The sequence below is a fragment of the Helianthus annuus genome, chromosome 8 (assembly GCF_002127325.2).
Source record: "Helianthus annuus cultivar XRQ/B chromosome 8, HanXRQr2.0-SUNRISE, whole genome shotgun sequence".
NCBI classification, from domain to species: domain Eukaryota; kingdom Viridiplantae; phylum Streptophyta; class Magnoliopsida; order Asterales; family Asteraceae; genus Helianthus; species Helianthus annuus.
Window position 1 is genome coordinate 1728353 of NC_035440.2, and position 25682 is coordinate 1754034.

Here is a 25682-nt window from a genome sequence, read left to right on the forward strand (position 1 = left end):
TCTACTTCTTGCAGAAAAAAGATGGCTCAAAAATGGGCTCCAAAACCGACACCCACAACGGGGAAAACCAACAAAAACGGCCACATAGGCATGTAAAAACAAGTAAAACCACCTTATTGGTGGTGCTATGATGTAAACGCATAGATGAGATCTTTTTAACTCTTTACTCACGCATAATTTTATTTAGATGAGATCTTTTTAACTCTTTTTTTTTTTTATTATTACCCAACCCCTCGGCCCACCCACCATCCAGTTGGTTTTCTAGTTCTTGCAGAAAAAAGATGGCTCAAAAATGGGCTCCAAAACCGTCACCCACAATGGGGAAAACCGACAAAAACGGCCACACGGGCATGTAAAACCACCTTATTGGTCGTGCTATGATGTAAACACATAGATGAGATCATTTTTAACTTTTCACTCACGCAAATATTTTTTAGATGATATCTTTTTAACTCTATCATCTTTTGTGTGTGTGTGTGTGTATTGTTGTAGGGGCTATAGTTGTGTCTATTCTATTATGTTAGTCGGTTACCACTTATTCTGTAATTGGTGGAGTCCTATTGTTATATTTGTAGTTCGCATTGTTTGCTTGATGTTTGGTTTCGAGCCGGGGGTCTTTTTGGAAGCAGCCTCTTTATCCATATGGATAGAACGGTTTGCCTACATCCCAGCCTTCCCAGACCCCACCAATAGCTTTGCTATTTGTGGGACTTACTGGGTACGGTTGTTGTTGTTGTTATCTTTTTAACTCTTTAGTCATGTATTCAGAATGAAGATAATATAAATTGCTTTGGTGGCCCACTTGCACTCTATAGTGTAAGATAGTATATATGCAAAGAGTAAGAAGCTTCTATAGTATTCATCTAACTAACTTAACGAACTATACAAAGTGTAAGAAGCTTATTAAGGTAAAAGTGTAGAATTATCAACTCTAGATGGTGTCAAGGTTGATTGCCTGTACCCTCACCATATATGCTTCTACCCCCACAAGATTATCAAACCCAATGGACCCAACCGTAACCATATTAAGGGTTAACCACCCGACACCATGGTCCCATGGGCCATGGTTAACGAATCAGCTACCAGGTTATGTCTAGCCAGAATGCGGCTATCGTAGATAGATACAACGACGGTTATGTAATTTAACGCACTCACTGCAGGTACGAACCTTGACCATCGTGGCTAGGTGGGTCCCTTGGAATGTGGTCTTGGTAGAAAGGATCACCAGGACAATGAATCGAGCTCGGTCTTAAAGAATGTTTCCAACCGTTTACTTGTTCAAGTTCATGATCAACACTTCTCATTGCGGAATCTTCTTTGAACTTTAGAAAGAACATGGATGACCAATAATCTTTTGCCAAGTTCTATGATTGGGAGAACAAAAAAGAAATGATTTAAGAGGTTTTGAGTTCAAATCTTAGATTCATTCACAAAGGTTATACGTGTATCGTACAAAGGGAACGGGTCAAGTGGGTTGGAATCACCCAAAGTGTATTTTTATGCATAAAAACCGTAGGTATGTAAACAAGCCGAGCTGAGCCTGAGCTTGAGCTCGAACTCTATATTCATTGGTGCAGCTTTGAAGGGGCCGGGAGGGGCGCCCGACCCCCCGAACTTTTTGCTCAGTAGTGTTATATATGTAGTTTTCGTATAGAATTTTTTGGGTATATACGTTTTCGACCCCCCGGTTCTGTAGAAAATTTTTGGTATATACCTTTTCGACCCCGCCGTCGAAAACGTCAAGCTTCGCCACTGTCTATATTCAAAGCTCGAGTTCGGCTCGTGAGTAACTTTTCAAGCTTGAGCTCGGCTCAGTTTGGCTCAGTTCGTTTATTATTGACTAATTATTTTATTTAGAGTTAATTACTGTTTTCGTCCCTGTGGTTTGTCAAAAATCACTATTTCAGTCCATTAGTTTAAAAATTGCGATTTCAGTCCCTGTGATTTTACTTTCGTAACCATTTCAGTCCACCTCATAACCATTTCAGTCCCTGTCCTTACAGAATAAATGGATTGAAATGGTTACGAAAGTGAATCCACAGGGACTGAAATGGTTACGAAAGTGAAACCACAGGGACTGAAATCGCAAATTTTAAACTAATGGACTGAAATAGTGATTTTTGACAAACCACAGGGACGAAAACAGGAATTAACTCTTTTATTTATATGCACACATAATTATTTTTATATATATTTATACTTGTATTTTCCTCTATATAAGATAATGCATACTAGTTGGCTTTTTATCATAAACTTACATATAATAACTTTTTAGTTTGGTTATATATATTGTTATATTAAATAAAAACTTATTGAATTTATTTTAATAATAGCCTTGTTTCGGCTTGCGAGCCTAGGCAAGCTCAGAATATAAAGCTCAAGCTCAGGCTTGTTAAATGAGCTTCAATATAAGCTCGTGTCCAGGTTCGTTTAAGCGTGGCTTTGTTCAAGCTGTTAGTGAGCCAATCTCGAGCAGCTCATAAGCGGCCCGTCTCGTTTACACCCCATTAAAACTTATTAAATTATTTTATTTAAAAATTAGATTATTATTGGAAAAACATAGTTTTTATAATCATGAAGCACATAAATTATTCATTTAAAAAAACAGCTGCTGGATGACCCATGGCCTGCTACCCAAACCGATCCGACCCGTTCATCTTGCATCTCTAATAATCTGCAAAGTGAAGGCTCTATCTCTATATAATAAGGTAAAGAACTAACCATGTTTATCAACTGCAGCAACTCATTGACAGCGTTTCTGAATAGATCTGGATGTGCAAGATCAACGGTTGTGAGAATTTCTTGTCGGGTTTTGTGAGATATATTTACCTCCATAGGCGCACCTGTATAAAAAACAAAAGAGTTGATTACTGTTTTCGTCCCTGTGGTTTGTCAAAAATCACTATTTCAGTCCATTAGTTTAAAAATTGCGCTTTTAGTCCCTGTGGTTTGTCAAAAATCACTATTTCAGTCCATTAGTTTAAAAATTGCGATTTTAGTCCCTGTGGTTTCACTTTCGTAACCATTTCAGTCTCTGTGGTTTCACTTTCGTAACCATTTCAATCCATTTATTTTGTTAGTACAGAGACTGAAATGGTTACGAAAGTGAAACCACAAGGACTGAAATCGCAATTTTTAAACTAATGGACTGAAATAGTGATTTTTGACAAACCACAGGGACGAAAACAGTAATTAACTCAAAACAAAAAAATTCATGAGTAATTAACATATGAAAACCACACAAAATGCAGCTTTCACATCTTCATAGCTTTTTCATTTAACTTGTAGGGGCGCGTTAACCAATTTTTAAAGTAGAGAACTACGAGAACTGCATAACGCACGTATTCATAGCAGGGGCGGTTCTTAGAAGGCCACTGGCAGGGCCACGGCCCGGGCAAGTTTTTCGGCCGTAGTGCTAATTTTCCGCATTTCGATCGAAATTTTTTATATACACTATGTTTGGCCCGGGCTTGTCCGGACTGTTTTTAGTGACCGTGTCTTTCGGCCCTGTCACGTTCAACGGGCAAGATCCGCCACTGATTCACAGTGCATGAAATATAATCAAAAGCAGCAGAAGAGATAAAGAGATGGTTATATAAACTTTTTGTGTATCACATCTAAAGCAACATGGACAAGTGCGGTTCTCGCAGTTCTCTACTTGAAAGTGGTTCTGTATTGAACGACCCGTTTAAGTTCTTTAACTTATATTAGACTCGATAGGAGACTTCAGTGTTATACCTATGCTTATGTACTTCTCGATAATGTGTCGTACCATGTAAATTCTTTTAACAGGATCATTTACGGATATTTTTTCAAGCTGTTGTACTTCATCGTAGAAATGCACACTTTCTCCAGCCAAACAGCTGAAATCAGAAAGAAATATGCTTAAATACTTGTCGATTCATTTATTTATGAATGGGTCGATTCAGATAATATGTTATCTAACAGGTCAAACAGATGATATAAACCAGCTGAAAAGGAAAAAGCCAGAGTAGCCGAAAGTGTATTTTTAGTGCAAAAATACATCTAAGTAAATTTATAAAAAAATGGATTATTATTGAAAAAATATAAATTTGTAATCATATTTGGCACACTAATTATCGAAAAAAAATGGGCCAAGTTTTATGGGTCAACTTGACCCAACCCGTATAAAAAAATTAGAGTTAATTGCCCGGATGGTCCCTGTGGTTTCAAGTTTTTTCACGTTTAGTCCCCATCTTTTGAAAATAGCAGGTATGCTCCCTCAGGTTTATTATTTTGTTACTCGGATAGTCCCCTGAGTAGACGTCAGTTAGTTTTGAAATAGCAGGTATGCTCCCTATGGTTTGTCGTTTTGTTACTTGGATAGTCCCCTGAGTAAATGTCAAGGGACTATCCGAGTAACAAAATGACAAAACATAGGGAGCATACCTGCTATTTCCAAAAGATGGGGACTAAACGTGAAAAAACGTGAAACCACAGGGACCATCCGGGCAATTAACTCAAAAAAATAAAAAAAAATACCAAAGAGTAAATTGTCATTTTTGTCCCTGAGGTTCGGCCACTTTTACGACTTTCATCCAAAGGTTTGTTTTTGTTTTCAAAATCTTGTAATTTTCATCCCTAAGGGCTAAACCTCGAGGAACAAAAGCCACAATAAATTGCCAAACCTTAGGGATGAAAATGGCAACATTTTGAAACCACGAGGACCCAGATGCGAAAAAACAAACCTTTGGATGAAAGTCGCAAAAGTGGTCAAACCTCACAGACGAAAATGACAATTTACTCAATACCAAATTTGACCCAAATCCAGTTTAACCTGTTACAAGGCCTGCCCATTTTGCAACTTGATCTGGAATAGATGCAAGGGCGTAGCTTAAGTGGGGCCGGGAGGGGCGCCCGACCCCCCCCCCCAACATTTCGCTCAGTAGTGTTAAATATGTAGTTTTCGTATATATACGTTTTCGACCCCCGGTTCTATAGAAATTTTTGGGTATATACGTTTTCGACCCCCCCCCCCAGCTTCGCCACTGATTAGATGAAGATAAAAACCTGTCTGCAAATTCCATGAAGGATAAACGGAATCTTTTGTTTAATAGAAGTTTATCCAAAGGTTCATTTGGATCGATATCTAGAGTCGGATCATCTTGTGACAAAATACCACTATCATGTATGCCAAGAGCTTCCCCCATTGTCTTTATACTGAAGCTTTCCTTCTTGTTTATGTTTATAAGGGACACCAGAGGTTGAGAGAATGAAATAGAGAAGAAAGCCACCACAAGAAAACTTGCCTATGGAATAACGGTCGATAAATCTCTCGGTTAAGGTATCCAAATAAAGTTTAAACTTTCAAAGTGAGTGGGTCATGCGGGTTATGTAACGGGCCAAAATGTTTAACTTTGGGTAGACTCTCGTCCCTGAGGTTTGGCCAGTTTTACGACTTTCGTCCAAAGGTTTGTTTTTCCGCATCTGGATCCAAAAGGTTTGAAATCTTATCATTTTCATCTGGCTCGTTAACACCATCCATTTATCTCCGTTAAATCAGGGGTATTTTTGTCTTTTTGTTAACTTAAAGGGCAATTCAGTCTTTTTTATTAAGCTAAATGCTTGCACATAAAGTGAAAAAGACCGAATTTGCCCTTTAAGTTAACAAAAAAGACGAAAATACCCGACTTAACGGAGATAAATGGATGGAGTTAATGAGCGGAATAAAAATGGCAAGATTTAAACCTTTTGGATCCAGATGCGGAAAAACAAACCTTTGGACGAAAGTCGCAAAACTAGTCAAACCTCAGGGACGAAAATGTCATTTTACTCTTTTTATGTAAAGGATCTTTTTGTTAAACTTTTATACCTTTAGGGACATAAACCATGCAAAAACAAAGTCCAAGGATTTATGTATGACCCAAGCAAAAGTCCATAGGACCAAAGGGGTTTATTGACATTTTCCTATAAAACTATAATTCGTATGTAAAAATAATTACAAAAATTATATTTTTTTCAAATAATGAGTAAAAGAAATTTAGGAGGTTTTAAGCATCGAAAACACAATTTCGGTAACTTTTGACGGTTCCTTTAAAGCTAAATTGTGTCTTACCTATTTCACCCGTTAAAGATAAAACATAACCCGAATTGACCCTTTTATAAGTAAATAGGTTGAAATTCCACCTAGACTAGAATGTATAGAACATACCACAACTAAAAGCACACATCTGGTGGTGACTTGCAGCCACATGATCTCCTCATGGGTCTCATGCAAAACATAAGAAACCACCCATGCACCTAAAATAAAAAATTAATATAAATTAGGCGAATTGGAAATAAATAATCTCACCTAACTCAATTTGGCCGATAATAATCCCAAGTCAGTTATTGGCTGATAATAATCCAAACTGTTCAATTTTTTTTTTTTTTTTTTTTTTTTTGTAAAATAGTCCGCCGTTAAAATAGCTTAACGGAGTTAAGTTTTTTTCCGAGCTACAAACAGATGTTTTAGGGCTTTTGATCAGAACGAGGATACGAGTCGAATTATGTAAAACTTACCTCGAAATTGTGCTCGAAATGGCTTGATTTTTGTTAATTTGAAGTTTAAACACCCGATTTGAAGCACCATTTTCGTGGGTTGGGGCAGTATTTCGAGGTAAGTTTTGTATCAATCGACTCGTATCCTCGTTCTGATCAAAATCCCTAACACATCGGTTTGTAATTCGGAAAAAAAAACCTAACCCCGTTAAGCTATTTTAACGGCGGACTATTTTACAAAAAAATTGACAAGTTCGGATTATTATCGGCCAATAACTGACGTGGGATTATTATCGGCCAAATTGAGTTTGGTGGGATTATTTATTTCCAATTTTCCTATAAATTATTACTACCAATAAGAACTAAATATATGAAATTCCTGATTGGGTGATTTTAGACTATTAATTAACAAGATATTGGATTTAAATAACCCAACTTTCACCAATTGGCCGATAGAATTCTCAGCTTTCGATTTGGACCACACCACTTCCAACTTTCAACTTATTTTCCTCTAACACTCCCAAACTAATTGAACCCTAACCCAGTTAGCTGAAGTCAGGTGCCACGTCACTGGACGAGTGCCCCATCAGATGCCACTAATAAAAAATGCCACGCCAGCCGCCACATCATCTGCCACGTCACTAAATAAGTGCCACGTCAGATGCCACATCACTCAACAAAGTACCACGTCAGCAAAAAAAACTAACTGGGTAAGGGTTCAATTAGTTTAGTTCGAGAGTGCCAGAGGAAAATAAGTTGAAAGTTGAGAATTGTATGGTTCAAATCGAAAGTTGGGAGTGCTATCGGCCAGTTGGTGATAGTTCGGGTTATTTAAATCCAATATTTCTCAACTAACATACAATCCAAGTTACATAGATGCATATTGCAATTGATGAGAGCATCTTGAAGAACTATGTGCAATACAGTAAATTACAAAAATCGTCCTTTATGTATGTCACTTATTGCAAACTGTGTCCTTTGTCTTCAATAATTACAGAAAACGTACTCGATGTTTGCAAACCCTTGCAAGTTATGTCCTTTAGCCCTAATTTAGTTAATTTTTTTGTGGTTAAATCTGACCAAATGGACCTCACATGAGGGTATTTTGGTCATTTTACTCTCATGTGGGGTACATTTGGTCAGATTTAGCCACAAAAATACCCTCATGTGGGGTCCATTTGGTCATTTTAACCACAAAAATTAACTGAGTTAGGGCTAAAGGACATAACTTGCAAGGGTTTGCAAACATCGAGTACGTTTTCTGTAATTATTGAAGACAAAGGACACAGTTTGCAATAAGTGACATACATAAAGGACGATTTTTGTAATTTACTCTAAATTCAATACGTACCAATTGAAAACACAGTTACGAGTATGCCCCGCCAAAGGTCTTTAAGCTCATGAAATTTGAACTCAATATGATGAATGGCTTTAGTAACACAAACCAAAGCAGCAGTGTATAAAACAGGAAATCCCATATAAGGAACAGCCCATTCAGTCCCCATGTGACATCGGTTATTTAGTGGCTGTTTTATGTGAAGAACTACATCCAACAAACACTAATATCAACAATTGCAACTGAAAATAAAGGATTACAGTATTGAAACTAAATGCATAATTGTTATTGAAAATAAAGGCATGAATACATACATAACTTTATGCATATATAGAAAACAATAACTTTTTATAAAGGAGTAAATTACGTTTTTGGCCCCTGCGGTTATATCACTTTTACTATATTAGCCCAAAATAAGAATTTTTAACATATCTAATCAAACTCACTAAAGGGAAATTGTAATTGTTATTGATTGAAGAAGAGAATTATACAGGACAATATATAGACTATTAGACCTAGATAAATAAGGAAAAGATAACTATGGAAACCAAATCAAAAAATAACAAACTAATATATAATTTTGGTCTAATACACCCCCGCAAGTTCAGGGCGGTCAGCAATCTGTAACTTGGATCGCAGAAAATTAAACTTCTCTGAAGGCAGCGGCTTCGTAAAAATATCAGCAATTTGATCCCCTGTTGAGATGAACTTTACATTGAGTTTGCCCTGTGAGACTTGTTCGCGAACAAAGTGGTAATCGACTTCAACATGTTTGGTGCGGGCGTGAAAGACTGGATTAGCAGTGAGATAGGTAGCGCCAAGATTGTCGCACCAAAGAGTAGGAGCTCCACTGTCCAACCCGAGTTCATGAAGAAGTGATTTGAGCCAAAGTAATTCAGCAACGGTATCTGCAATGGCTTTGTATTCTGATTCTGTTGAAGAGCGAGAAACCGTTTTCTGCTTCTTAGCCGACCAAGAAATAAGATTAGAGCCTAAGTAGATGGCAAATCCCCCCGTAGAGCGACGGTCGACAGGGCAACCAGCCCAATCAGAATCGGAAAAGGCCCGAAGATCAGTGAGCCAATGAGAATCAGAGAAGGCCTGCAAACGATAGCCTGTGTTATGATGAATCCAAAGACCCATGTTGGTCGTGCCTTTCAAGTAGCGCAGTATACGTTTGACAGTGGACCAGTGATTCTTGGTAGGAGCATGCATGAATTGACAAACCCGATTAACGGCAAAGGCAATGTCTGGTCGAGAAAGAGTAGCATATTGAAGAGCTCCAACGGTTTGCCGGTAACGAGAGGGATCATCAAGTAAAGGGCTGTCATCGGGAAGGAGCACATGAGAGGTGCTCATGGGAGTAGAGATGGGCTTGCAATCTGCCAAACCAGCCCGGTACAGTATATCAGCAATGTACTTTCGTTGCGATAAGACAAGATCAGAATTCTTGTGAATAACTTCCACTCCAAGAAAATAATGAAGCAGACCCAAGTCTTTAAGGGCAAAAAGAGAATTGAGACGCCTAATAATGTTGGTAATAGTGTTGGAATCATTCCTGGTGATGATAATATCATCAACATAAACCAGAAGATAAATAAGTAAGCCCGAGGAGTTGAGAATGAACAATGAAGGATCCGTTTTGGACCCATGAAATCCCAACTGAATAAGAGTGGTAGACAGTTTGTTGAACCAGGCACGAGGTGCCTGTTTAAGACCATAAAGAGACTTGTTAAGTAGACAGACATGATCCGGTTTATTGGGATCAACGAAGCCTGGTGGTTGGCGCATATAGACCGTTTCTGCAAGATCACCATGTAAAAATGCTGTCTGAATATCCAATTGTCTCAAGGACCACCGATTTGTAACAGCCAGGGACAGAATAGTCCGAATGGTAGTCGGTTTTATAACAGGGCTGAATGTCTCATGATAGTCAACACCATGCTGTTGATGAAAACCCTTTGCAACCAAGCGTGCTTTGTACCTGCTAATTTTCCCGTTTTCATCAGTTTTCAACCTGTAAACCCATTTGCAATCAACCACGTTAGTATTAGGAACAGGTGGAACAAGAGTCCACGTACCATTCTTATAGAGCGCGTCCAATTCCTCGGACATAGCATGGCGCCATTCAGGGTACTTGTTGGCAATGGTAAAGGAAGTGGGTTCAACAGGTAGAGAAGAAGGGGCGGTGGCGGTGTAAGCAGCTGGATTGTACCGATCCGGCTGTTTAGGATGTTGCCGAAGATTGGCAGGCCTGGATCGGGTAGCTGCTGGTTGATTAACGGTGGGGGCAACGGAAGAATGAGACGAAGATGATGGACCCGAAAAAGATGATATGGAGGTGGATTCAGCTGTGGGTGACGAGGTGTGAGAAGGTGTGTTGGTGTCAGCCGTAGGAGCTGATCGAACCGAAGGGATAGGGGAGGGGCTGTCAGCTGTAGGTGGTGATGAAGATGGAGGTTCGGCCGGAAAGCCGGGCGGTGGGTTAGGAAAGATAGAGACATAAGGGGAAGAGGGTGGTGGTGGGTTTGGTTTTGGTGATGGAGCGTAGGGAAAGATGTGTTCATTAAAGCGAACATGACGAGCAATGTAAATACGCTCGGTTAGAGGATCGAAGCATCTGTAGCCGTGATGTGAGAGGCTATAGCCAAGAAACACACAAGGCGTGGAACGGAAGTCGATTTTGTTGTGGTTGTAGGGACGAAGATAGGGAAAACATTGAGAACCAAAGACCCGTAAAAACGAATAATCTGGTTTTCTGCCATAGGTGTGTTCAAATAGGGATTTGTTTGAAGAAACTCGGGAGGGAAGGCGGTTTATGAGGTAAACGGCTGTTTCAAAGGCAAAATGCCAAAACCGCCGAGGAAGGTGAGAATGAGCCATAAGTGAAAGGCCCGTTTCAACAACATGTCTATGGCGACGCTCCACAAAACCGTTTTGCTCGCTTGTGTGTGGGCAAGAACGGCGATGAATAATACCAAGGTTACGGCAAAATGAAGCTAGAGGTCGAAATTCGCCACCCCAATCCGATTGGATGCATTTTAGTTTGGTGTTGAACTGGCGTTCAACCATGGTGACGAAGTTGGTTAAAATGGCGTAAACGTCAGATTTTTGAGATAGGGGATAAAGCCACATGTAGCGGGTGTAATGGTCAACACATAACAAGAAATAACGGTGACCGTCAAGAGATGGTGACGGAGTAGGGCCCCAAACATCACAATAAATAAGATCCAAAATATGATGACTACGAAAAGTAGAATCAGGTAAATGCAATTTAGATGATTTTCCCATTTGACAAGAAGAACATAAATGTTTTGATAATTTATTCGAAACTGGTAAAGAACAATAAGAAACAATAGAATTAAAAACTTGAGCATGTGGATGTCCTAAGCGTTGGTGCCAAACATCTGAGGAAGCCTTGACAGCAGTGAATGCAACCTTGGGTAAAGTCTTGAGTTGAGGAAGGCGGATAGAGTACAAACCCTGTTCACTGGGGCCCGTGAGGAGGGTAGTGTGTGTAGACTCGTCCTTCACAAGAAAATAAGAAGAATGAAACTCAAAAAAGACATTATTATCAAGGCAAAACTTTTGAACTGATAAAAGATTTTGTTTAAGTGTAGGAACATGAAGTATATCAGAAAGATTAAAGGTTTTATTGGAAGAGTAGATTTTTGAGGAGCCAATATGAAAAATTGGTATAGAAGAACCGTTGCCAATAAGTAAGGAATCGTTACCATAATATGCATCAGAATTGTCCAAGCTGGATAAGTCTGGGGTGGCATGATGTGTGGCACCAGTGTCGGGCTTCCAAGCAGTTCCAGAGGATGAAGCAGGATCCGAAAAAGCTGTAAAGTTAGCCTGAGGAGGAGGCCGTGACTGCTGAGTGTGCTGGGATTGCTGATTGGGACACTGAGAGGGTAAGTGGCCTATTCCACACCGATTGCAGTGGCCAAAAACGGTGTTCTGAGTTGAAGCCCAAGAGAACTGCCTGGTGCCACCATTGTCTCTAGAGCGTGGAGTAAAAGATCCACGCGAGTTTCCCCGGCCACGATTGTTTCTACCACTTCGGTTGTTGCTGAATGTTCTAGATCCAAAATAGGCTTGAGGCTGTGGCGGGTTCGGATGCAGTTGATACCCCAGTTGAGAAGCAGCTAATTGAATGTGTTGAAGCTGCTGTTGAAGTTGTTCAAGGCTGGGGGAAGTTGGGACAGCCGATGGCTGTTGATTTGGGGGCTGAGCCGTGGCAAGAAGGGCCTGTGGGTTGGGGCTGAATGTTTTGTTGACTGCATAATCATGATCGGACAGCAACGAATAGATTTCATTGAATGAGATAGGAGGTTTTCTCCCGAGCACGCTGCCTTTTAGACCGGTGTATTCTTCACGAAGCCCTGCAAGGGTGTGCATAACGAGATCGCTATCTTTTACCGGTTGTCCGATGTTGGCGAGAGCGGTAGCGTAATCTTGGACCCTGCAGAGGTAGTCAATTGGTTTTTCATCACCCTCGTGTGAGGCAGTGTTGGGCGCATAGGCCCGTTCCAGGGACTGCCAAACTGCACTGGAGGTTTTACCTTGAACGTGCTGGTAAGATTCTTCTGAGACTGTTGAGATGAGTAATGTTCGAATGTGAGCATCATTCGAAATCCGAGTGTAGCTGGGATTGTCTGTTGTAGCATCGCCGACTTGTACCTTCTGTTCTGGACAGGGGATCGTACCATCAACGTAACCAAATAGGTTATGGGATGTTAGGAACGATTCAAGCATGGAACGCCAGTAGCCATAATTGGTGGGTTTGAGAGTGAAGGGGAATTTGTGGGAATTGTGGGTTGTCTTTTCTTGATGAGAGAAATTGATAATAGCCGCCATTGAAGCAAGGGGTTATTGACCGGAAGTTGCGTCGGCTGGAGGTTGAAGATCGGCAGTAGGGCGCCGATTAGGGTTAGAGAAAGATTAGGAGTTGATTTGCTCTGATACCAAATCAAACTCACTAAAGGGAAATTGTAATTGTTATTGATTGAAGAAGAGAATTATACAGGACAATATATAGACTATTAGACCTAGATAAATAAGGAAAAGATAACTATGGAAACCAAATCAAAAAATAACAAACTAATATATAATTTTGGTCTAATATATCTGCCCCCATGGTCTCTATAACTAACCATTTTGGCCCCTAAGTCTAGAGATCATGAGGGCCAAAATGGTTAGTTATAGAGACCATAAGGGCCAAAATGGTTAGTTATAGAGACCATGGGGGCAGATATGTTAAAAATTCTTATTTTGGGCTAATATAGTAAAAGTGATATAACCACATGGGCCAAAAACGTAATTTACTCCTTTATAAAGGGTATATTTTAATAAGTATTTAGTGAACGTAAACTTCCATGTATAAATAGTATTTTATATCAATCACCACATAACTTTCTATTCTACCGTTTTCGCCCTTGCTTAGATTGGGAGGGGTTACAGTGTTACACTTTATTTTATCTGTTTGACCCGTTAGAGATAAAAGTTAACCCATATCGACTGAAATAACGTTGTGCCGATGAAAACATGCAACAAAAAAATTGTGAAGGCTAAAAACAGTCGAAAAAAGCAGAAAAATATCAATTATCTTACTTGCGGCCCAGGCAACCCAGGGCAGAAGAGCAAGTGGAAGACTAATATACGATCTTACAGGAAATAAACGCCTCCTGAAAATCACAACAAAACAGAGTTGAATCAACATACATAAAATTCCATAGCACCCAATAATGTTACATTGTTTATCGAGTTAACTGTCATTTACGTCCTTGTGGTTTGTCCACTTTTGCCATTTCAGGCCAAATTTCGAAATTGTACCATATTCCTCCCTGACATTCTCGAAATGTGCCATTTCGGTCAAAAAAATCTAGAATAAAATGTTATTTTCGTCCCTGAGCTAACCGAGTTTTTTTTTAACTGGGTTAGTTTTTTTTACTGAAATGGCATGTTTCGAGAATGTCAAGGAGGAAAATGGTACAATTTTAAAATAGGGAAATTGGCCTGTAATAATCTCACCTAGACCTTATTGGCCATTAATAATCCCACCTCAGAATATTCCCCCCCACCAGTCCCACCTTTCACCTATTTTTCCTAAAATGGTCCCCCGTTAAAAAAAAACTTAACGGAGTTAAGCTTTTTTCCAAATTACAAACGGATTTTTTAGGGCTTTTGATCAGAACGATGATACAAGTCCATCGATGTAAAACTCACTTCGAAATGGTGCTCCAAGTGACTTGATTTTGGTTAATTGGAAATTTAAACACCCGAATTGAAGCGTCGTTTTCATCGTTTGGAGCACCGTTTCGAGCAAGTTTTACATCAGTGGACTCGTATCGTCGTTCTAATCAAAAGCCCTAAAAAATATGTTTGTAATTTGGAAAAAAGCTTAACTCCGTTAAGTTTTTTTTAACGGGGGACCATTGTAGGAAAAATAGGTGAAAGGTGGGGAAAAGTAGGTGAAAGGTGGGACTGGTGGGGAGAATATTCTAAGATGAGATTATTAATGGCCAATAAGGTCTAGGTAAGATTATTACAGGCTAATTCCCCTTTAAAATATGGTCTGAAATGGCAAAAATGAACAAACCACTTGAGACGTAAATGTCACTTAAATCGTGTTTATCAATTAAACAAGGAGGGGATGGTTCAAATGAAAACCACTTTTATTGTGAAAACTCGAAAACTAACTAAAAAAGCCTAAAAAAACCTAAAAAACATACAAAATTTTTTTTTTTTTTTTTTACAATTTTTTTAGAAAAATCGCTACTTTTTATATATGGAAAAAAAATTTCAAAAAAAAAAAAAAAAAAAAAATTTGGTTGTACTGCACATGTGCACTAATACGGAAAGCCTAAACCACTTAACCCACCCCCCCCACAGACACCCCCCAAAAACCTAAACCCCCCACCCCCCCCCCCCCCAAAAAAAACCTAAATTCACCCTCCCACCAAAAGCCTAACCCCCCCCCCCCAAAAAAAAAACCTAAACCCCCCCACCCCCCACCCTCTCGAAAACCTAAAACTAAACCCTAAACATAAACCCGAAAAAAACCTAACCCCCCACCCCCACCCCCCAAAAACCTAAACCCCCCTCCCCCCACACCCAAAAACCTAATCCTAATCCTAAACCTCCAAAAAAACTAACCCTAAAAGCTAAACTAGAATCAAAAAACTAATTTTAAGCATGTAATGCACATTGTAGTACATGTTATATTGCACATGTGCACTACTATAATAATAGTATTGAAAACAAGACGACACCATAAATCTTTTTTTATATCATAAAAAATATGCTCGAATATACTTAATGAAAGATAAGAAAATTTGTGATCTTATGGTGCCATTTTTGTTTTAAAATGATAACGTATGGAGAAATGAGAAAGGAAAATTGGTATTTAATAAACCAACCTTTAACCAGTTGGTAAATAATAATCCAACCTACAGAATTGGTATATAATAATCCTGCCTATCAACATGTTGGTACTCAATGAACTTCCGTTAATTTTTTTTAACTGAAGTTAGTTTTTAAGTTTTATTTATTACACAAACAGTCCCTGTAGTTGTAATTTACTAGTTTTAACTATTTTATAAACCTCAAATCGAGGAAAAGGAGGATTTTCGAGTGGTTTTTTTGTTTCATAAAATAGTTAAAACTAGTAAATTACAACTAAAGGGACTGTTTGTGTAATAAATAAAACATAAAAACTAACTTCAGTTAAAAAAAATTAACGAAAGTTCATTGAGTACCAACATGTTGATAGGTGGGATTATTATTTACCAATTTTGAAGGTTGGATTATTATTTACCAACTGGTTAAATGTTGGTTTATTAAATACCAATTTTCCAATGAGAAATGTTTGAAAAGTTATATATTTTTTGTTCCAATTTTACCCCTCCTTCATTAAAAGTCTTCCCTCCCTCCTTTTTAGTGGGTTTTAGTTAGTTTTCTAGTTTTCACAATAACTAGTGGTTTTTATTTGAACCTTCCCCTAAACAAGGAAAATTGGTTTTTAATAAACCAACATTTGTCCCGTTGGTAAATAATAATCTTACCTTCGTAATTGGTATACAATAATCCTACCTATCAACATGTTGGTACTCAATGAACTTCCGTTATTTTTTTTTAACTGAAGTTAATTTTTAAGTTTTATTTATTATACAAAAAGTCCATGTAGTTGTAATTTATTAGTTTTAACTATTTTATAAAACAAAAAAACCTTAAGGGACTGTAATTTACTAGTTTTAAAATAGTTAAAACGTTAAAACTAGTAAATTACAACTACAGGGACTGTTTGTGTAATAAATAAAACTTAAAAACTAACTTCAGTTAAAAAAAATTAACGGAAGTTCATTGAGTACCAACATGTTGATAGGTAGGATTATTTTATACCAATTACGTAGGTAAGATTATTATTTACCAACGGGACAAAGATTGGTTTATTAAAAACCAAGTTTTCATTAAACAAATCAGCAAAAAAGAACATGTAGTAGTAGTATAAATCAGATATGAAAAATAAATAAAATTCTTACTTGATAAATACACAGTACAGATGGACTGCTTGAATAAGGCGACAGCTCAATAACAATCCAAATCCTAGTGGACCATTAACCCAAACTGGAAAGAAAATATTTTTATTGGTAAACATAAATTTACATAGGAAAATTGAATAATAGTAGGGCTGCAAGCGAACCGAACGAACACAAACAAGACCTTGTTCATGTTTGTTTGTTAAGAAATGTATATATCCACGAACTGTTTATCAACACTTACCGAACGGGATTTTATGCTCGTGTTCGTTTGTTAAAGAAATGAAGTTGTTCGTGTCCGTTTGTTAATTTTAGGCACGAACGGACGTTCATGAGCACAAATGAAAAAACACAAACACAAAGAAGCGTTCATCAACAGAATATATAATACGGTAAAACTTATTTTATTTGTCATTTTTACGTACTTAAATAACATATAAAAATAAAAAACACTGATGAACTATTGAACACAGTCGAACATAAACGAACGCCTTACCGCACGTTCATGGACATAAACGAATGAACACAGCCTCTGTTCGTGTTCGTTCATTTAACTAAACTAACGGAATTTCTTGTTCGTGGTCGTTTGTGTAATAAACAAATGAACACAAACGAACTTCCCGCCGAACGGTTCACGAGCTGTTCGCTGAATGTTTGGTTTGTTTGCAGCCCTAAATAATAGTGTGATTTGAGTAATAAATAAGTAAAAAAGCCAATAAACCTGCCCAAAGATAACAGGATTGCCACCTGACGAGGTATGGTACTAGACCCGACCCGAGTGGTCGGACCCTCTTGTTATTTATCACTTTTATAGTAATTATATGTTATTATTGCGTACTAACCCGCGAAGCCCAGCGCGCTGTAGTTTGTATACTACACTAGGCTGTGGGCTCGTAGAGACAACCCCTAACTGGGCCTGGCCCATTGAGGTTAGGGTTTTCCCATATCTCCTATATAAGAAGGTTTCCACCTCCTTATTAGGGCATGAGATATAGGGCAACACTTTTGTAGCTGGAAATAGGGGATTCTTCCGCTCGCCACTATCGGTGGAAGATTTTATACACTGTTGGACACCTTACCGATTGGGCTACGAGATCGTCCCAACCCGCCACTATCGGTGGAAGATTTTATACAACCCGCCGCCACCGGCGGAAGCTTTTATTCACCCCAAAACATTTCAAACCGACGTTTTTTCACCTACGCCGCTTATGGCGGATGCTTCGGTTCACTACATTGCCCCTGGCAAACATTTTTACATACTCCGCCACCTCCGGCGGATACTATCGGCCTACCCGCGCCTCTAGCGGGAGCTTTCATTCTACCCCCACTTCGGCGGATTTTTATTTTGCGGTCGTGCCACTGTCTCTGGCGTATACCTTCCTTGCTCGCGCCATCTTCGGTGAGCACTGTCCTAAGTCACGCCTTTGGTCACGCTTATAAATTTACTTTACCATACAACAAAATACGAGGGTAGCTATTGGAAATTCTCAGCTGTCACGCAGAGAGATGTATTTTCCAACCTTCTGGCCTATTATTATAGATAGGGTTGTGACGCATTTAGTCACGCCACCGCTGTAGCGCCTACATCGCCACTGCTCCACCCGTGTATGTCGCACATACACCGGCATGTCGCTTTAATTTGTGTTACTAAAGCCTTTAACGGAACCATGTCACTTACAATGGTTCAATGCTTTTCTCTATACACTACATCACATTTTACATGTGTCGATGCCTTAATAGCACGGGATCGTACTATCGTCGTTGCACTACTTTTAAACATATACGAGCGTATATCCATTTAACCAGGACCACGGGGTGTCATGTAACCGCCCCAACATCCACATCATCTTCCACATCGTGGACATGCATTTTAACCAACATGAGATCCTTTACAACCATAAAGCCGGTACCTGAAATTTGGCGACATAGATCATGTCTACCACTAAAAAGAGCATACGAAAATCATTTTCCTCAAAATGATTGAAACTACATAAATATTATCGTTGCAGCATAATATCGCCATGGACAAGATGTGTTGAAAAGCAACCAAGCTCGATCATTTCGACTTGTACATAAAATAGTCCTTGTCTAAGAAGGACGTGTTTTGGCAAACCTTATGTATACATACAAATAATGCAATTTTCTCCCTTTTTATTTCAATGCTACTAATGTTTATTTAAGCAGCAATAGACCGGGAGACTAGCACAACGGGCTAATAAATCACTCCCCAGCTACAATTAAGTCTTAAAAGCTGACACTTTGTAAAACCGAGCGGCACATCGGTAGGATTTGACATCCTCAATCTAGACAGTCTTCTTGATATGTTCCCGCCGTCTCCAACATGACACCACATGATTCTCCTGCTAACATTATCTAGCAACATTGAAACAAGGAAAGGGGACAGTGTAACACTACAAACGCTACAGAACGTAGTCACCAAAGCCAAAGGTAAAACTTTGGTAAGGATAGACCTAAGCTAGAATTCATTATGTGAAGCTACATATTTCGGAATGCAATTCCAGGTACAATCTTATTTTATTGCTTTATTTAGTTACGCGGTAAACTTTTATTTGTTCAAACGCGTTTGGCATCTTATTGCACGCCTTTGGTTCACTTGGCTATATATATATACACATATATATATCTATATAATGCTCATATATAACCTGACATGGTGATACCACCTTAAAAATACAAAATTCTAAACGCGTGAATGGAAAATTTCATTGCCCACACAAGCATTAGGAAACGCTCGATCGGATATCTGGCATGTCGTATGCGCCTATATCATCACTTAATTCCTAACATGCTAAACATCATTGAACCGGGTAATCTGCTTGGGGCAACATGACTATGAGCGGACATAGTCACAATATTTACACGTGCTATACTATACGTCGAATAATTCTTATGCAAGCACGCGGACCCAGCTAGGTAATTTCTCTCCATGCCCCCTCAATCGTTGGATTATTATATTTGATAGACAATCTCGAACTTGGCACAAGCATTATGTCAGACATCTACACACAAGACTCACAAGTGACAGGTTCTTAATCTCATCCTTAAATATGGTACTCATTCATAACCTGATAGCTTGACGGAATACTCCATAAGTTATATATTTGCTTTTCAAAATGACCTGATAATTCTTGCATATATTAAAAGGGTGCCTATTAGAATGGCCCGCTAAACAAAAAGTGTCGATAAAGGTTTCACCCCTATTGTACGCACACTTATTTACAATACGTTTAAATCGATTAATAAGCATGTCAGAGTCTTCTTCGCATATTATACTTGCTTGTCGATTTCTTTTTAGTACTTATCAAGTTCAAAGCTACTAACATACTTTAGTAGCACTGAACTGGGGGGCTAGCAGGGTATAGCACTAGTACGCCTTAAAAGTGATCATTTTCTCATAGGCAGCACATTAAGGTGATATCCACTGCACATTAACCCGCATCGACCCTTATATAATTTGGATGTTTCAATACGTCAGACAATATTTATACTTCTCACATCATTTGGCCTACGACTATACCACTTGACACGCATATGCAATTTGGTAGTCAAGACAAACGCACGACAAAACTAGTATACTTGACTATTCGAATAAGTGTTCCACACGCTATGCGACAGGAAAAATACTTATTCGGATATGTATTCTCCACACCAGTATGCGACATGGATAAAAGAAAACCCTCACGCCACAGTCGGCGAGGTAAACAGACATGCCGCCTACTATAAGCATTCCACACGCCAGTGCGCGTTTAGGAAAGGCATGTAGTAACTTACATAAAGTGCTCATTCACGCCTAACGCGTATAAAGCAATTTATTATCTCAACGAGTGTTCACTCACGCCAAGCGCGTAGAAAGCACTTTGTTGTTCAAGTGTTCATTAACGCCGCGCGGGTTATAAAGCACTTTCTGATATCTACAAGTGTTCATATAAACATTTGTAAACACAACATACCACCGCATTTGAACTGCATATCACGGTAAAAAACAACCCTGACACGAAATATTTTTCATAACAAAGTCAGATGATCAAATTATACAGCGCTAAGAGTGGGCATCTTGGTAATAGATACACAACCACTGATGAAAAACCAAGTACTTGTCCCACAATTATACAAACATTGTGGGGGAACATAAATAACGCTCTAAGCACCCTTCCGAGGTCACTGAGCATAGCAAGCACTTCTGCAGGGGTGCATTGCATGACATTCTTTTCGATTGCAACGATAATTGCTATAACCGGATCATCAATAACGACAGCTGGTACAACCGCCAGCAGTTCTACATTTGCCTTAGGTGGCAAAGCATCTACATGTGCATCTATGGCCACTAATGGCTGCACACTACGACAACAGAGATCCTGATGACACGGACGCGTGGTAAGGATCGTTGTCACATCAACATCAACTATTTCAATGGGTTGAACGCCGTTAGCGCACTATATGCTAACCAACAGAAGTTACATCAAAGGATGAATATTTTATAGTAGCCCACACGACCGTACGCACCGCAAAAGTCATCCAAGGACGAGACACTAAGTTACCAAACTCAGCCTGTTCCAAGGTTCATACGCGGGACCTAACCACATACGCACAACCTTAAGAAGATCATGGTAATTCAAATGACAATTGTCTATAACCAATCAGCGTGCGTCAGGTTTACCCAACCAATTTCCACAATGAGCAATCGTATACTATTCATTGCTCCATTATCTCTACTCACAGCCAACGATAACCACAACAAACGCGGCCAACAACTTTCTCGCACACGGACGACATAAAAGCCTGAAATTAGTGATCTTCACTCCCGAGCTCCTAATAAGTCTAAGCGCTCCTCCCACGCTTGCACGCGGAAGCAACACTAGACTGGGGGACATGACGAGGTATGGTACTAGACCCGACCCGAGTGGTCGGACCCTCTTGTTATTTATCACTTTTATAGTAATTATATGTTATTATTGCGTACTAACCCGCGAAGCCCAGCGCGCTGTAGTTTGTATACTACACTAGGCTGTGGGCTCGTAGAGACAACCCCTAACTGGGCCTGGCCCATTGAGGTTAGGGTTTTCCCATATCTCCTATATAAGAAGGTTTCCACCTCCTTATTAGGGCATGAGATATAGGGCAACACTTTTGTAGCTGGAAATAGGGGATTCTTCCCCTACCGGCCGTCTCTACATTGCCTACGTTTCTCTCTTCTTGTTTACAGGTCTAGGATGAAGTGGAGAAGACGAGGTGTGGCCGTTCATCATCGTAGAAGTACCGACCCGCTCGGGACCTGCTTCTTCACCACCAATGCCTCCTGTGAAACCTCACAACATGAAGAGACATCTGCATGAAGGTGAAAACAAATGAAAAGGCAATAACAATGGTAATGTGAAAACTTTTTTTTTTATTTTTTTTTATTTCAGAACGATTTCACATTTATACTCATAAGATAATTTACATCGAGATAATTGGTAAACGGGCTACAAGCTGCGCCGCTACCCCTTTTTGAATAGCAAAAATGTTGTTCGGAAAAACGATATCGACAATAGTTTTACCACAAGTGACAACAAAAGATTGAAGCTAGCCAGTATCTGAATTGTTGGGAGCCAAAAACTACTTCCTTTAGGTCTAGGAACCTTGTGAATTATAAACGGTAACGTTGATCTCAGTAAAAGGCTGCAAGAAAAGAACTATGTTCATTATATTCGTGCATAGTTGGGGGAGGGGGGGGGGGCGGAAGTCACCGGACCTAAAAATTTCTATAAAACCAGGGGGTCGAAAACGTATATACCAAAAAATTTCTATACAAAAACTACATACTCTCCACTACTGAGCGAAAAGTTCGGAGGGTAGGCCACCCCCTCCCGCCCCTTAAAAGCTTCGCCCATGTGTACAACAACTCACCTGTCACATCATATAGGCCGTATGGGTCATGTGTGTTGGGTTTTAGAGTCTTGATTTGGGCTCGGGTTATTAGCTGAAGACTTAGAAGACTGGTTATTTGGTTTAATGAAGATTGAAGACATGGGAGGCTTTGGGCCGGCCCAATCTCTTTATTATAGCCCATTTAGTTTTCTTGTTCATTAAGATTGTAACCCTAGATCTGTTTCTATATATTATGTCTTGTACTTGTAATATCCTCATCACGAGTGAGGCAGAAAGCAATAATAAAAGTATCCCGATTGCAGCACGTGGACGTAGGTCAGCCGACCAAACCACGTAAATCTCGCGTGTCATCTTCGTTTTATTTTTTCTCTTGCGGATTGTTCGTGTTTGTGTGTGTGTCGCAATACCCGAATCCTTGACAATGTGGACCATATGGCAAGGCGAAAAAAGTCATACAAGCCATATGAGTGTCATGGTGGTCACATCGTTCATTTCTTTATCAGTCAAAAACATCAATTGGGCCATATGCTTTAGCCCTCATACGACCCATATGACCATTTTTCACCGTGTCATACAGCCCATATCACCATTTTCTCCATCTCATACCGCCCATATGGACCATACAGCCGGTGTGACACGTGTTTGAATGTTCAACAGTGTTTGAATAGTGTGTCAGTTGTGTTTATGAATTCAGTATTTTATCATTAGCCATCATTTCTACTTTCTAGCACAAAATCACCATTAATTAATAATTTCTTAGAAAATAGAATAAACTGCCAAAATTGTCCCTGAGGTTTGGTCACTTTTGCAACTTTAGTCCAAAACTCAAACCTTTTCAATCTGGGTCCCTGTGGTTTCACTTTTGTTGCCATTTTAATCCAAAATCAAAATCTGGTCGGATTTTTCAGTTAACATCCAGTTTTTTTTTCTCACTTTTAATGAAGGGCAAAATGGTCTTTTAACGTTTTATTATAACAAATTAAAAAAATCTAACCATTTTTCCCTTTCTTAAAAGCGAGGAAAAAGACAAAAAAAGTTGGATGTTAACTGAAAAATCTGACCAAAATTTATCTTGGATGAAAATGGCAACAAAATTGAAACCACAGTGACCCAGATTTAAAAGGTTTAAATTTTGGACTAAAGTAGCAAACGTAACCAAACCTCCGGACCATTTTGGCAGTTTACTCTAGAAATATTATTGGATAAATTTAGCTTGATAAAATAAAGAGTAAACTGCCATTTTGGTCCCTGAGGTTTGGTCATTTTTGTCACTTTAGTCCAAAACTCAAACCTTTTGCATCTGGGTCCCTGTGGTTTCAGTTTTATTGCCATTTTGGTCCAAAAATAAAATCAGGTCATATTTATCTTATAAAATCCTGCAATTTTGTCCTTTTCCTCAGGGGCAAATCAGGTCATATTTGTCTTATAAAATCTGGTATTTATTTATAAAAAATAAATGACCATTTTGCCCCTGCGGAAAAGGACAAAATTGCAGGATTTTATAAGAAAAATATGACCTGATTTCATTTTTGGACCAAAATGGCAATAAAACTAAAACCACAGGGACCAAGATGCAAAAGGTTTGAGTTTTGGACTAAAATGGCAAAAGTGACCAAACCACAGGGACCAAAATGACAGTTTACTCTAAAATAAAATAACCATAGAATCACAAACTGGGTTCGAACTCGAAATTGTGTAAAATTATTAAAATCCTGAAGATAATCAAGCTCTAATCACAGTTCAAAACTCAATTTCCTAACAATATAATTCATCCAAATAAATAACCAAACAGAATAACATGTTTACTATTATTAGCAAACTGGAATAAAAAAGACGTACGTACAGTATAAAGGAGATGATAGCGACTGAAAGAGCAACGTAGTCGCTAGGACAACCGCCGGTGACATCACAACCGGCCATTTTATTGATTACCGCCGGCGAGATGATGTCAATAAATCTTCTTGTTCGTACGGGCGCCGGTGTTAATTGAAAATTCACAAGTTTGAATTCAATTAATTGTTTACAAGTACAACTGTTGTTGTAATTCATTGCTAACTTTGAACTTTGACCAATATATATATGCTACCGTTCCGTATTCAAACAAGTGCATTGAATTTTCTTCACAAAACAAAATACTGTTAACCGTAGTCGCCATAGCCTACCATACTAAAAAATAATTTATTACGATTTTTTATACCTGCACGTCGAGAGACCATAAAAAATGAATACGATACATGTATCGATGTTGTTTAGATTGTAGCGGTGTGGTTATTCTCGGTAAAGAAAAAAAATCAATTGTATTTGACCATTTTGGATAAAACTTTTATCAAATCGTACATAAGAATATGCACGTCGTAGCAGTATATTCCGAAACAGAAAAAGGTAAATGGTGTCACTTTATATAAGAATAAAAACCAAAACTAAACCGCAAGGCAGCTTTGATGACGTATAAGTTTGTGCTTTAATTATTTGTACATTATTATTCACAATTAGGTTGTGAGTAAAATTTATATGATAAAAATAAGCATGATGCAACAACATGTTCAAAATTATATAAAACATTTTATCTTAAAAGTTGTAAGCGAAAAACAAGGTAAACTCAAAAGTATTTGTCTATATTAGGGAAAATTTCACACAATAGTAGAACACATGTTAAACTTGGTTAGTATTCTATAAAGTTACCCCTCTATATTACTGTATAAAACATCTTTTTAGAGATGTAATACACATGGGATTATTTAATTCACTACGACAATGGGTTCCAAATGGAAATTACATCGAAACAGAAGGTAAACGGGCAACAAACTGTGTATCTACCCCTTTTTGAATGGCAATACTAAGATCATGCGTAGTCGTTGGGGTGAATAATGCCCCACCCTAGGGCGTTTTGCGCCATGTGGCAGCCCAGTCAACAATGGGGCCTTATTTGGCGTTTTTACAAAAGGGGTATAGTGGGGATGTGGGGCATTATGTTAAATGAGATGTAATATAATTAAATAAAACAAAAAACATCAAAAAACGTTATTGGATAAAAAATAGGAAGATGGAAGGTGATTGGACAAAGAAATGGGGGACAAGGCGTGTTTTAAATCACCTTGGAGAGGTTTTTTTCAAAAATAACGCCCAAACACGCCCCGAAGGATGGGGAACCGGCGTTATTGGGCGTGATTGGTGGCAAAATTTGAAAAATCCATTACCACTACGGATGGTCTAAGTTTTTTAAAAACTACCTCCATAGATCTTGGAGTCGTAACATTATTATGCATAACCCTTTGAGTTTATAATAATATTTAAATTTACATTTATTATTTATAATTTTATACTAAATACTATTTAAATTAAGTATTAAGTTTATAATTAAAAAATACTTGCATAGTTATAATAACAATACTAATAATAATCTTATTTATACT

General features: G+C 38.6%; 1 protein-coding gene across 1 annotated transcript; it reads right to left on the minus strand.

The window, feature by feature from the left end:
• Positions 1-776: 776 nt before the first annotated feature.
• LOC110871630 (regulator of G-protein signaling 1) lies at positions 777-24310 on the minus strand. The gene is made up of 12 exons (XM_022120341.2): positions 24113-24310; positions 21939-22059; positions 21689-21726; positions 17102-17127; positions 16384-16468; positions 13454-13527; positions 7853-8044; positions 6173-6261; positions 5032-5270; positions 3739-3863; positions 2722-2843; positions 777-1364 (listed from the first exon to the last, which is right to left on the minus strand). The coding sequence occupies exons 1-12, from the start codon at positions 24187-24189 to the stop codon at positions 1152-1154; spliced, it is 1401 nt and encodes a 466-aa protein (XP_021976033.2). The 5' UTR covers positions 24190-24310; the 3' UTR covers positions 777-1151.
• Positions 24311-25682: the final 1372 nt, after the last annotated feature.

What these genes read in the sequence shown, in the direction of transcription:
- LOC110871630 (XM_022120341.2), bottom strand. Translation starts at nt 24,189, where the DNA reads ATGGCCGGTTGTGATGTCACCGGCGGTTGTCCTAGCGACTACGTTGCT. An exon ending in CTGTACTGTGTATTTATCAA is followed by an intron (nt 13,528 to 16,383) that starts GTAAGAATTTTA and finishes TGTGATTTTCAG; the next exon opens with GAGGCGTTTATTTCCTGTAA. An exon ending in TTCATGGAATTTGCAGACAG is followed by an intron (nt 3,864 to 5,031) that starts GTTTTTATCTTC and finishes TTCTGATTTCAG; the next exon opens with CTGTTTGGCTGGAGAAAGTG.